The sequence below is a fragment of the Rhizoctonia solani genome, chromosome 16, assembly GCF_016906535.1.
Source record: "Rhizoctonia solani chromosome 16, complete sequence".
Lineage (NCBI taxonomy): Eukaryota > Fungi > Basidiomycota > Agaricomycetes > Cantharellales > Ceratobasidiaceae > Rhizoctonia > Rhizoctonia solani.
In genome coordinates, this window is record NC_057385.1 from 2644973 (window position 1) to 2658341 (window position 13369).

General features: G+C 48.2%; 3 protein-coding genes across 3 annotated transcripts; 1 reads left to right on the forward strand and 2 right to left on the reverse strand.

Moving 5' to 3' along the window:
- Window positions 1–58: 58 nt before the first annotated feature.
- Window positions 59–999, reverse strand: RhiXN_02122 (U1 small nuclear ribonucleoprotein C; the record flags this gene model as incomplete). The annotated part of the gene is made up of 7 exons (XM_043321941.1): window positions 59–87; window positions 141–332; window positions 401–424; window positions 475–549; window positions 607–774; window positions 828–887; window positions 942–999. 7 exons carry the CDS (start codon window positions 997–999, stop codon window positions 59–61), a joined length of 606 nt encoding a protein of 201 aa, XP_043187764.1.
- Window positions 1000–1675: 676 nt separating this feature from the next.
- On the reverse strand, window positions 1676–7880 carry RhiXN_02123 (ABC transporter transmembrane region; the record flags this gene model as incomplete). The annotated part of the gene is made up of 25 exons (XM_043321942.1): window positions 1676–1816; window positions 1876–1982; window positions 2042–2370; window positions 2426–2742; window positions 2791–2940; window positions 3000–3252; window positions 3305–3397; window positions 3451–3651; window positions 3707–3766; window positions 3817–4199; window positions 4251–4441; window positions 4495–4557; window positions 4619–4667; window positions 4719–4827; window positions 4884–5137; window positions 5198–5402; window positions 5464–5599; window positions 5650–5777; window positions 5840–5946; window positions 5998–6351; window positions 6405–6519; window positions 6574–6620; window positions 6672–6953; window positions 7018–7281; window positions 7332–7880. 25 exons carry the CDS (start codon window positions 7878–7880, stop codon window positions 1676–1678), a joined length of 4887 nt encoding a protein of 1628 aa, XP_043187765.1.
- Window positions 7881–10428: 2548 nt separating this feature from the next.
- On the forward strand, window positions 10429–12181 carry RhiXN_02124 (cytidine and deoxycytidylate deaminase zinc-binding region protein; the record flags this gene model as incomplete). The annotated part of the gene is made up of 7 exons (XM_043321943.1): window positions 10429–10519; window positions 10587–10677; window positions 10742–11082; window positions 11136–11452; window positions 11502–11676; window positions 11740–12017; window positions 12071–12181. The coding sequence occupies 7 exons, from the start codon at window positions 10429–10431 to the stop codon at window positions 12179–12181; spliced, it is 1404 nt and encodes a 467-aa protein (XP_043187766.1).
- Window positions 12182–13369: the final 1188 nt, after the last annotated feature.

The window sequence follows — 13369 nt, forward strand, 5'->3', positions numbered from 1 at the left end:
AACCTCAGTAAAGCAATACAAGCAAGTAAGGAATAGTATGGATGCAGGATCCAGGTTCTCATCGGCCTCCCATCATTCGCATGCGGTCTAGATATCAAAATGTTAGGTCTGTGTATGATATCGGAAGAGCAACCACTAACCTGGGTGAACACCCGGAGGACCGGATGGAGGGCCTCCAGGACCTCCAGGGCCATTGGGAGGGAAAGGAGGTGCGCCGTTTGGAGGGAAAGGCGGAGCACCATTAGGCGGGAAAGGTGGAGCACCGTTTGGTGGGAATGGGGGCGCGCCGTTAGGTGGGAAGGGAGGAGCTCCGTTGGGAGGGAAGGGTGGTGCTACGATTAAAATGTTAGCAACCAAGGTTCTTGAAAACAACATATGACATCCAAGAGACTGTACTTACCACCCATAGGTGGTGCTCCAGGCCCTGGTACTATCATCAGCAGGGAAAAGCTCGAGAAATACAATAGAACTTACCTCTCATACCCATAGGAGGAGGTCCTCCGGGGAAACTGCCAGGAGGGAAAGGGGGAAATCCGCCAGGTGGTGGTCCTACATGCCACGTCCTATTGAATCATACATACACATAGAATACTCGTGAATACATACCTCCGAATCCCATAGGTGGGGGGCCGAATCCAGGCCCACCAAAGTTTGGTGGTGGAGGAGCAAACGCATTGGGTCCGAAATTGAAGCCACCACGGGGAGGTCCTCCACCGGATTCGTAGGCCGAAGTAATCTGGTCGATAATATTTTGCGCCTTGTCGTGTCCTAGCGCTGTATGTATCGTGGTGAGTCAGATATCGGTAGTTTTGAGCCAAATTACTTACATGCATAATAATCCTGGACGTTCGCCAGGTGGTTCCTTCCGCTGTTGTGAGCTTTGCGCACTAGATGAATTCTGTTAGAAATTAATCCAAGCAATACATGTATGTATTCCATACCGGATGTAGAGTCATGGGTCAGAAACACATCGCAGTAGTCACAATAGTGTTTTGGCATTTTTACGACGGCGGGGTGTGGTGGTAGGCTCTCGCAAGCGCCCAAACAGAACACCAGCCGATTTCCAATATCTTTTATAATTTGTCCTCTTGTAGCTGATACTCGATTGGATCCTAGGCCTGGGTTATTGGCTACCACAATATGACCATACCCCAACTTGTTGTGGTACACATAGACACTCTCTGGGATAGTGTCTTCGAACTCGGTCGTAACTAGGCTACTCTTTGAGCTGGATGAATAATCCCACTAATATCTTTCTTTGCTGGCCCTCCTCGGTCACTCTCCATCTCTTGCTGTACATCTTCAGTCTGTACTTGGCGCCCATCTTCACCCCAGTCGGGATCTTCTATAATCGCCTAATAACCTTTCATGTAATGTTGAAGAGCCACATATGGTCATGAACTCGTCTGCCACCTTGACCTTAAGGGTATGAGCGATCCCTAGACACATAACCAGGGGTTATTGATACTTCCGCCGTATGTTTGCCATCCCATTCACCCGTTTCATTTCATGCGAGATCACAATACGTTATTAAACACTTAGTACATCCGGAGATTCGCTGCACAAAAGATTACGAGTCATGCCAAATCCAACCATTGTCCACCATAAGTAAAGCGGATAATCGCTAAACATGAATTGTCTTTGGTTATTTACATAGCTAGAATATTCATTCCCGTCAATGGCCTTTTGACATAGCATACAACGCATCTCTGTCTCCACTTTCATCAACAAGCGACTTGAACGCTCCTGACTCCTTCTGCAGCAGCGCCGCTGGAGAGTCAAACTCGATGATCTTCCCAGCTTCCAGCACCATGATCTATCACACACAGCTTTCTTAATATCACCTCTCCCAGACATACAACATTCGACACCTACCTTGTCAGCGTCGCAGATCGTTTGCAGTCGGTGTGCAACAATGATCAGTGTCCGGTCCTTCAGCTCTGTCCGAATCGACTTCTGGATTGCCGTATCCGTGTTGTAGTCTATACCAGCCCACATTAACACCATCCCTCTGACATCACTCACTCTTGCATCCACTCACCGATTGCCGCAGTGGCTTCGTCCAGTATCAGCACCTTGCTCCTCCTCACGATCGCACGTGCAAGCGCAAGTATCTGCCTCTGTCCCAGCGAGAAGTTCCCTCCTCCTGCGCTCACTCCCGACTCCAGCCCGATGTACCCTTCGTCGTCCTCCGACTGCAACGTGTCCAGCCCAGCAGACCGCAGCGCAGCGTTCAGCACCGCGTCGCCGTACTCGTCGAACGGATCGAGGTTCTGCCTGACCGTGCCGCTCATCAGCTCTGGCTGCTGAGGGATGATCGTGATGCTCGAGCGCAGTGCGTCCAGGTTCACGCCGTGTGTCGGGATCCCGCTGCACAGACATCAGCATACACTCGCTAGCAGACGCAAGACCGAACAGCGCTCACTCGTAGTACACGTTGCCTTCGATAGGGATCATCCGTAGAAGCGACAGGGTCAGGGAGCTCTTGCCGCTGCCTGTCCTGCCTACGACACCGACACGCTCGCCAGACTTGATCTCGAATGACAGGCCGTGGAGGACTGCAGGACCGTCCTTGGAGTAGCGTGCTGTGAGGTTCTCGGCGACGATGTGACCGGATGCAGGCCAGTATGCGGGAGGAGCCTTCTCTGGGACTGACTCGGGCTCCTGCTCGACACTGACGTAGTCTTGTACGCGTTCGAGACTGTTTCCTTGAACCTCAAACTCGTTGAGGATGCGAACCCACTATTCGAAGGTAAGGGGGCGAATATGTAGCTACGGATGGTTGCTTACCCAGATAATACCTCCAGAGAAAGCGACCGCCATACTGAGGGAGAAACCAGTATCACTAGCATCGACAGACACCTGGTAGTATACTAGATATGTAGCCAGTGCCGAAGCAAAGAGTCCACCGAGTGCATCTGTTCGAATACAAACCCAGCGCTATTCCGATTACGTTTATTCTTAACGTTCGTAATCCTCTATAGTCTAATTCAACTTACGTTCAAGCTGTAGAACGCCCTGCCTGATCTCGTGTACTTGTCTACTCTCTTCAGCGCTTCGGTCTTAAACAGGTCCTCAACTCCGTATGCACGAATCGAGGTAATACCTTGCAAGGCAGCTCCAAAGTGGCTGAACAAGGGCGAGCGAGCGTTAGACATCTCACGCTTGACGGACATTTGAGCAGTCATATAAACTTGGCCAAGCCAAAGACCAATGGCAAAAACCGCTGCTCCAGGGAGGGTGAAAACCGGACTATGGGCGATACAAGTAAGCGGATGCGTTGGGTAGGAGAGTAGCGACTAACGCAAACACAATGACTCCAATGAGACGTGCAAGCTCTTCAACTGTCAGTTCCGCTAGGTTCCGGCATTCGTTAGGAAGGGACGCATCAATACAACTAAGGTCGAATGATATTAGAAATCCTACTTTTTGTCAAGGCAAATTGCTCACCGGATGTCTTGCGTGAACCTAGCAATAATACGTCCGACAGGTGTTGAATCAAGCCAACGCAAAGGTGCGCCAAGTACGGCCTTGATCAACCGATCATGTATGCGTCGCGAGGCCCGTGCAGAGCCCAAGACATGGATGACCAATGCGGCGGTGAAAAATCCAATGCCAGTTACACAGATAAAACCATAAATGCCAAGGTAGCTGGTCATGGGGTAGGTAAGAACATATTTACAACACAACTATGAGAACGACCTACAACGGCACGTTGACGTATTCCGAGTATCCTTGGTCTACTTTGTAAGCTCGAGCCCAGATACTGATAAAATCAATAAGTCATAGTCAATGCGCTTATTCCATTAGGCCTACCCAAGCCAGTATGTTTGTCCTAAGATCGCGGCGTTCGCGAGGATGAGGCCGAGGAAATAAGCGACCCAGAACCAAAATCCACCAAGCACGGTTAAGAAAAACTTCAAGGCAGGCCATCCGATATGGCCTTCCGCAACTTCTTCTGCCACCATCAGCTTCCCATCTCCTTTCTTTGCGTTTGCTTCGCTCTTATCCACAGCATTGCTCTCGTCCACTACTTCTTCACCTTTCCTTTCCAGCTCTTCGTCCTTCTCCGCCTCCGCCTTCAGCTTCGGGTTCAGCCGCAATGCCTCGTCAATGCTGCCTTGGCTGACAATCCTCCCGTCCGATCCAAGCGACACCACAAAGTGTGCAACCTCGCTCACCATCGCCACGTTGTGTGTCTTACTGCATGTCAGTCGCTGCCCGTGCTTGTCTCATCTGCCTCAGCTTACCACTATGATCATCGTCCTTCCTGCCACAAGCTCCCCTCGGAAGCAGTGGTCCACGACCCACCGCGACGTGTGCACATCCAGCACAGAGAGCACGTCGTCGAGTATGATGATGTCCGCCTTCGAGTAGATCGCACGCGCAAGCGACACTCGAGCCTTCTGACCTCCGCTCAGTGTCATGCCCTTTTCACCGACTGATCGAGTATCAGATGCTTGCATCCTACCGACAGACATCGTCAGCACACACCTTCTGTCTGGTCGCCTGCCTCGAACAGCGTCAGGTCCCTCTCCAGCGCACACTGCGATATCACTACGCCCATGCATATACTCAGAATGCTAGCGTTGTCATAAGAACACTGAGCTGTACGCACCCTTCTTGTATCGCTCTTCGTCGTACTCGGCTCCAAGCAGAATGTTGTCCTAGCACCAGCAGTCAGATACTGGGTCGTGACTTATCAGTAGCTCACTCACTCGTATGGACTCGTTTTGGACCCAGGCTTCCTGGGCAGCATATGCGATGCCTCCTTGTCTCGGCAGAGAGAACCACGAGTCTGGTGCACTAGGCACAAAGTGCATCTCTCTGGATACGAGAATGAGTGTGTATGCTAACAGATCATGACTACGCAGTGTACTTACCCCAACAGCGCCATGAGCAAGCTGGTCTTTCCGCATCCTGTCGGGCCGACGACCATGTTGATCTTGCCGCGGTGGAACAGCAGCTCTTGATCGATGTGGAGCCTGAAGTTGCGTCTGGAAGGAGTGGGGGTGGCAGGAGCTTGGCGGGACCATGCAAAAGTTGCATTGCGGAAGCCAATGGCATCTGGTGGAGGGGGGCTAGGGTCGATGATGGCGGGGGTGTGCTTGTGAGTATATGCGTCAAGCAGCTCGGTCTATGAGGCACGGAATTTGATCAGATCAGAGCTACAAAACACTAAATAGAGCCTTGGTACCTGGTGCAGGAACTCGTCGATGCGGTCGATAGACACTTTTGCTTGAACTGCCGCTGGGATCTGCCAAGCTAGCATGTGTAATTGGCTACGCAAGACATCAAAGACACCAATAGAGGAGAACACTATTGATGCAGTGAGTTCTTGTTTAAACCACAAGGTGTGGGAAGCAAATGTGAGTGCCATGACAAGCAGTGGAAGTATGAAGCTAATCCATGATTATGGTGGTCATAAGTAGGGTTCACGGCTTATGGCTAATCCAGACGTACTTCGTATTCGCCCCGACTTGCCCAATCCACTGCTTCCTCTTATAATATTCTAGTTCCACTACACGTTTCTCTGCCACCTTCGCCACAACCTTTTTCTCCCATCCAAAAAGCTTCACCATACGTATCACGTTGAGAGCTGCAGCGGATGATTATAGCGTAATAGCGCCAAATGAAGTATGAACGTACTCTCTGAGATTATTTGTACGCGTTCGTCGGTCTTCTTCATTTGTTTCTTTTCCACATCGTTTACCAATTGCGCGAGCTTTCCAGGGATGGGGAATGATAAGACCATAAAACACATTCCAATTATAGCACTAGTAAAACTCATGAGTACTGTGTTCCTCATGATGCAAGCGACAAATTAAGTAACACAAACCTCCATCCCAGAATATTGTATAAGAAGACAACGCTGATGATAAACTGCGCAGGTGCGTATACCAGAACGAACAGGAAATAGCTACCCCCAGTCACATTCTCTAAGTCCTACTCATAAATGATAAGTGTTTGTCTCAACCCATATAGAACATGGCTCACAGTAGACATCAGGTTGTTGATCCTTCCGATCAAATTCAGGCTATCATTTCCTTTATTTTCGATCTCCCCTTCAGTCCCCTCTTTTATCCTCACCTTGGCCGAACTCGTACTACCGATCAATGTCTGAGTATTGCTTGCGTCCATTACATTATTGGTACCGTCCGGCTCCCCACTATCACTCCCTGTGGTAACTATAGGATCCTCTTCGTCAACGGTCAAGCCAGCTGTGAGAATTTCGGGCTCGGACGTTTTCCCACTCGGCTCGTCTGCTGCTTGAGCGTTCATACGGATGCGAAGGGTGTGTTCAAAAATGAGCTGGGTTATCATCCCTGTGGCACGAACAACCGAGTTCATCTAAGGACTTTGATGAACAAGTTGTTCCGGTAGTCAACAATGAACGGACGTACCTTCAAAAAGATATACCATTGCCATGCTATGGAACCGAAGATGGGACCGATGAGTAACCACAATATCCAGAACCAAGGACGAAGATAACCAGGATCCGAAGGGGTTTCAAGATAACTACGTAGATCTTTGGTGTCAATAATTGATTAAAAATAGGTCCTGTTAACATACCGTAAGATATACTTGATCCCGATCGGACCCGCAAAGTCCATCATGGCCTGATACTCAATTAGCGCATGAACACGGCACATCAAGCTACTAGAGCCCACCTTGATAATTAGTGTAATTGCCATTACAACATACTCTTTCCAGAACACTGCCATCAGTCCCCAGAAGAAGTATCGCGGCTTCGTCTGCTTTAGTGGGTCAAGCTTCGAGAAGCTACGCTCTTTCAGGTGCGAAGCACGATCATAGTCTGCCAGCGGTGGCAGTTGTTCATACTCTAGCTTCGGCGCACGATATGCAGTCCACAAAAGCGGGTCCAGAAAGCTGTAGAGTAACAAAGAGATGAGCGAGGCAGTCTGTTCGGGGTTGGGATTCTTGCTTGGATTCTGGCCCAAACCACCATAAGTTTAATCGGCATCGGAAAGCCAGCACAGTCATCAACCCACTCACATTAGGGTCGATTGGCACATATATTCTTGGAATAAACAGCGGGACCACAACTGAGGCAAACCCGAGTACACCGATCCGAGCCCATGTCAGCCATCCTCCCACGGCATCGACAGGATCCAGGTCGTAGGTTGCGAAGGGCACCAGATCCCGCCATATGTACACAGCAAACGCAATCAGTAGCAATACAACCAAATGGGTATTGACAGCTGCACGGGAGCGAGGTGCGAGTGTGAGCGCAAGGATCGCCAGAAGAGTTGTATAGGTCTAACGGTGGTTATTCTAACAAAACCAACATTAACAGTGGGCATGCTCACATAAAACATGCACAGTGATATCTCGATCCACTCGGCAGTGCTGAACCATCTCTCTCGTTTTGTATACTTTTGGTGTTCGCTTCCTTGTGCCTTTTTGAGTATATCCATGTCCGAGTTCAAGTGTGGGTCATCGACTGGTTTGTATTGCTTCGTGCCAATTGTATTATGTCCCTCGTTGATTAACACAATCGCACCAGTCGTCAAACCAGTCAGCGTGAGGCAGGCCATTAACCGCAGCACCTTCCATACGAATACAACCGTACCCCCATGGCTTCTAATGCGAGAGTATAAATCAGGGAAGAACCCAGTGTGCTGTTGTACAACAAGTTGCTGAGGCGCTGAGTCAACGCTAATAGTGCGCCCCTCGGTCTCTCGACCACAAAGCTTTGCGATCAAGTATTTAGCGGAAATGGCTGATAGAAAACCGTGAAGTAAAAGCAAAACAATGGACAACACAGCACAAGCAATGGGTATAAGTAGATTATGTTTCCAGATGGGTGTGGGCTGGGACACCATGAGCACCGTCTCCCAGAGCAAGACTTGGTCCATTGTGGTGCAAAATAGGTTGCCGACGCTGCCGAGTCCATGGTACGGATATAAATACTTCTCTGGATAGGGTATATGGTCATAAATATCAACACCCAATCAAAGCCAAGCTTGAAGAGACAGCTTGATCGGCCTTGGTCACGTAATGAAATGTCTAGGGCTTATCTTTGAGGGGTTAGCATATTTAGTCAGGAACTGGTAACCTTCTCACTACCACGATGCTTGTAGATTCGTTCAAGTTTCACTAAAACCTGCACCTTATGTGCGGGGTGTTGGCAGAACCCGACCATTAATTACTTGAGTAATCATACTTAGCCCACCCTTGTACTAGATTGATCGTGTCTTACTATAGTAATGTGGATGTGTGAGGTCGTTCGGGAATCCAAGAACAAGACTACATTCTATGGAAAAGCTAGGGCTGAGTTGGCTAGGGCAAGGCGACTTATTGTTGGGAGGGCTTACGCGTACATCTAATGCTAACTAAGCGAGGGTAGCTACTATATATGAAGGCAGAGCTTAAAAACATATGTACATTACCGGGATACGTTAGATTCTTCTACCAGAGTTTCAAGACTGCTAGATCTAGGGCCATATTAGGCTTGAACAATCTCGTTTTATGGCATGGCGTTGTACACATGGAATCGTATAGGGAGTTCTTTGAGCGGACAACACACCCTGAGCTTCTACATAAAGTAACCTCCGCCACATGTACGATACCAGGTCGTATTTACTACATATTAATATACATTTACCAGAAAGCCAAATGTCCCTTCAAGGTTCTTATTTCGAATACGGACTTAACCACATGTCATTCGAATAATTGGAACTAGTATCAAGGAGTGACTATTGATCGGCCCGGGTTGGTAAGTGCCGGTCGAGTATCTCCTTGTACATGCTTAGATTAGAGTGGCTGAAACTATGAATAGCTCAATATAGTTAACTATAGCCAATTTGTTTGTAAATTAAAAGTGCAAGAAGCGTAGTACATACGTGAAGGCACATAACAGTCCAGTATCAGACCTCGGGAGGAAGTTTGAGCCCTATGAGCCAGGTGGGCGTATACTGCACCCATTATGCAGCGCTAACCTGCAGATCCTGAAGCCATTGCCGTGGTCCGTAGTAAATAAAGACACTCAATCAAAGGCAATATCCAGTTTCCCTGGGGAATTTTCGGTGATGTCTTGCCGGATATTTAGTTATAGGCACGCCCAGAAAGAGCGTATTTTGCAATTGTAGTCTCTTGTTTTGTCGCACCACGTTTGCTGAAGCAAGTGAGGTACTAAAGCGACACACAGCGTACATCATAGTTAATTATAGCTACCTTCAAGGTAATTATAAATTGGATACGTGCATTACAAATGTTCGTTCAACACGATTAGTTAGTTTTGAGTACACAGTACTGTGGTTACCAAGTATGGTTACCAAGCACATGCACAAAAATAACACTTTCTAGAAAATGAGGTTCTAATGTTTCGAGATATAGTAATCCGTAACATTGTATATCAAAAGCAACTGGGAGGCAAATGGGATTGGGCACTGCCTGTTTCCAAGAATTTTTCCAAGCATGGCCCATGCAGTGCTGTTGCTGGAAACTATCAGTAAATCGGTGTGCCCGCTGAGATGAAGATGCTACTCGATCTATCCCATATACAGTGTTTTCCTGCAATCCTCGACGAAGTTGAATCACGTGGATCAGAGCCTGGTCGCGAATTCATATCTCAGCCTGCGAGTGCGAAGACAGGATTATCTGAGCGCCCACTGAGTCCTGGGCGCGAGAAATTCCCAACACATGATAAGGCTAGCAACACTGAAAGACACGAACTTATGCCTTGGACACCGATCGTCAACAATGAATCTTCACTATAAATAGTTGTCTCCTACGGCTGGCATGTACGTGTGTGATCTGGCTATTTTACACCCTTTGTCTATGATGTGGGCTACCTGGATAGTTACATCTAATTAATGGGAATCATTTAGGCTCGTCAGCTAGTAAACTTCCCTACATGGTGCAAATGAACCACCAACTAATGCACATCACTTTTCATGATAGCATAGCCCTGATACTCGCCGACTGATCCACGGTTTGTTATGATCGAGGGAGTTGAATAAGTCGATTTAGTCAGAGAGTTTGGTTCAAGGCGTTGGTAATAGGTTTGTCGTATGCTTGTTGTGTTGCGCTAGATCGCAGCTAGGGTTGGGGAATCTATAGGCTGTTACCGAATAGCGAATTCAACTGGCTTTGGGACGCTGGGGGAGAGGAGCTTTAAAAGAGACAGAGTTTCCCAAGCAGTGAGGACATTCTTGTGTTCCATTTACTTGAAATCGATATAAACACTATGTCCACTACTTCCAGCAGTCGAATTCAGCGTGGGCGAGCTTGTGTACCATGTCATCTAAGGAAGAAGGTATGTGTCTAATAGCGTTGGCTATATGCGTATAGTTGGTTACTTGACACATGCAGAGATGCGATGGGGAACAGCCTTCGTGCGGAGGTTGTATTCGTTCTCAAATTTCCTGCGAATATGTCCCCGTACCTCTAGAGCCGGAGCCAATGTCCAGCATTCAAATTCGCATCCAAACCTTGCAATCTCGTGTTGAAGAACTGGAAGCTACGCTGAGTAACATGACTGTGCAAGCCCCTCGTACGTAGCTCTAAGCCGGGTCAAACGCAATTCAAACTAACCCAATAGTTTGACCCGGACTCATCAGGACCTAGTATTCAACCTTCAAAATCGTCCCCTCGTTCCTCTTTGATTGATCCTCAATCTGGAGAAGTAGCCGGCTGGTTGCAAGATATTCTGTAAGTAAACTCTTCCTTTAATATTCTACTCTCATACTTGACATTTGCTCACCTCGATATTCAGGCGGCCAACTATGATCGCCAACAGACGTCACTACAATCTTTATCTCGACATTGAGACCCTCAGGTCACCACCCAAACCCCTGCTGCATGCTATGAACCTCGTAGCGTCTCACATTCTTAGCCTTTCGGCAGACTCAGACACCCGCCCAACGCTTCAGGAGCTGGAGGAGCTCAAGTCTTTGTTGTTGAAACAAGTCCATAGCGGCGTTCATACATCCCTTGAATGTGCACGCGATCTCATTGCCGGAGTAGTCTGTGCGCCTGCGCTTGCCGCACAGTACTTGCTCCAAGTCGGCAAATTCACTGAAGCCCACTGGTTAGCCAGTAGTGCTGTTAGATTCGGTGAGGCTCTAATCCAATAGCCTTCATTGTGAGGCTTATGTCGTTTTTCCCAGCGGTATCGTGCGGGCTGCATACTATTGTGGGGCATCGCTGGAATAACGAGAGTGGTGGCAGCAGTCCAGGAAGTACAACATCCTCCGGCTCAAGTAGCACATTCCTGGTGCCAGCCTCCAGTTTCCGAGAGCACTATGATCGATGCATGTCCTGGTGGTTGGCGTTTTCTGCCGATGGAATAGTAGAGATAGTCGCCAAATTGCCCTCTGCTCTACGACCTGAGCTACGTGCTTGCATCGGGGATACAGAGTCTGGAGTAGGAAGAAATAGAAAGGTAACTGCCTCGTTCCCACTCAGGGAAGATGTGTATGAAGGGGTGAGTACGGATTCCAAGTTTATACACCCTTGCTTATTACAAACCCCAGAACACCCACCAACTAGAAGTGCCTAGCCCTACTATTGGCGAGTTACTCTTAGGGGGTCACGGTGGCATTCAAGATTATAGCATGGGCTCCACATTCGCGATGCGCTTGAAAAGTATGGCATTTTTTGAAGCTACAGCATTGCTTGATGAGGATTTTCGGGCCGGCCAGTCATTTGGTGAGTCGTAACACTATGGGCCATTCATTTAACCGTTGATCTCATAATAATGTATCCCAAAAGGACCTGATACGCGTCGGCGCATAGACCAGAGCCTTTCAAGGTTTATCGAAACACTTCCTGGTTTAGAGTACCACGAACCCGCTCACGCTACTGTCCCGCATACGAATGATGCGCCCATTAACCCAAACATTATAGTGACATACATGCTCGCATACTCGGCCAAGATCCGCTTGCATAGTGCGTCCCCTGAAACTTGCCTAGACGTGGCTTTGTTGGTAGGACGTTTGGCCAGTGCATTTGGTACGGTGCCACATTTCGGTGTAGCGCCCCTCGTCGTTGTTAGTATAATTACCTAGCTTCCAGCCTTTACGAGCTAACACAGGTATAATAGAGATGTTGCTCGGACGCACTCCATGTGATTACCTCGGTTATCGGTATCCATGATGAACAACCCTCCGAGGCTGATGCTCTACGCCTCTTGCTCAGTTCGCTTGGTCGCTAAAAATAAGAATCTTCAATGAGCGGCCCAACTAAGCTGCTTTGACCAACTTTATAGACCTTTATGCACTGAAATTAGTCTGAAGTAAACGCCTCGTAAATTGTAACTTAGAATAACACTTGAATAACATGAAATTACCGAACGATAATACAATGGCTTTACATCTAATCAGAGTATGGTCGTCAAAATAATGACATGAGGATACAATACGTCAACTCCAAGATTTCTATGAGCCTACCATACCATGCGCACAGGATGTCACTCTTGTTTATGATTCACTATGCATTCCAGCCATCGTTTCTAAATCCCCCAGCGCCACTTCAACTTACGGTGGGTGTTATTCAGATGAGACATTTTACGATGTTCAGATAGGCTCGCAGTACAAACCTAACATACCCAGCTGATTTCGTTTACCACTACATTTCCACCCTGTTTCCAACTACACGCAGAAATAGGGGCGGTATTTTGGCGGTTCGTGCATATGATTTCCAATTTCCAGCGCTCGAACACAGTGATTGGAGACCGATTAGACTGGATGTAGTGACACACCCCGAGGACTCATTGTTTAGAGGCCTGATGGCCACAGTACTAGTCTAGGAAGTATAAGAGCTGATTTGCTTATTCTATTGTATAATTTCTGATCCTGTCCACCAGCTGATTGGGAAGGATTTGGTGCTCTTAACTCAACCCTGGGAGATTAACCCTACCGAACCTATAATTATAAATTAGGTATGTCCGCTACGTTTACGGGTAGCCTAATACTTTCATTGGAATGCCCGGCCTTCCTTGTTTAGAATCCTACCCCCGAAGCAAGGGACCTTCTAAGCTATATGTGCCTTCGGCTTGCTGGCTGGCAGTATGATCTAATTACTCGTCCGTTATAACCTTGACAGATTTATTAGCGGCGAAGGCGCCTGGAATAAGCACCTACCCACTAACCTAATTAGACCATTTGGCCATGTTAATATTTAAACTGCTTTCCGACCCGGTGCTCAGGTTCTTCACGCGCTTCGGTCGCTACTCTTAAGCCTCCCCCCGAACCCAGCGGGGCCACACTATCGATTTGACTTCTCTCTCTGAGGCCGAGGCATACGCATGCTAATACTAAGCTCGGGGTAACCTTACGAAAAGAGGCTGAAGTGGGGTTCTGGCCTACCAAGTCCTGGCAGTCGTCGCACTTGAATTCCCGGG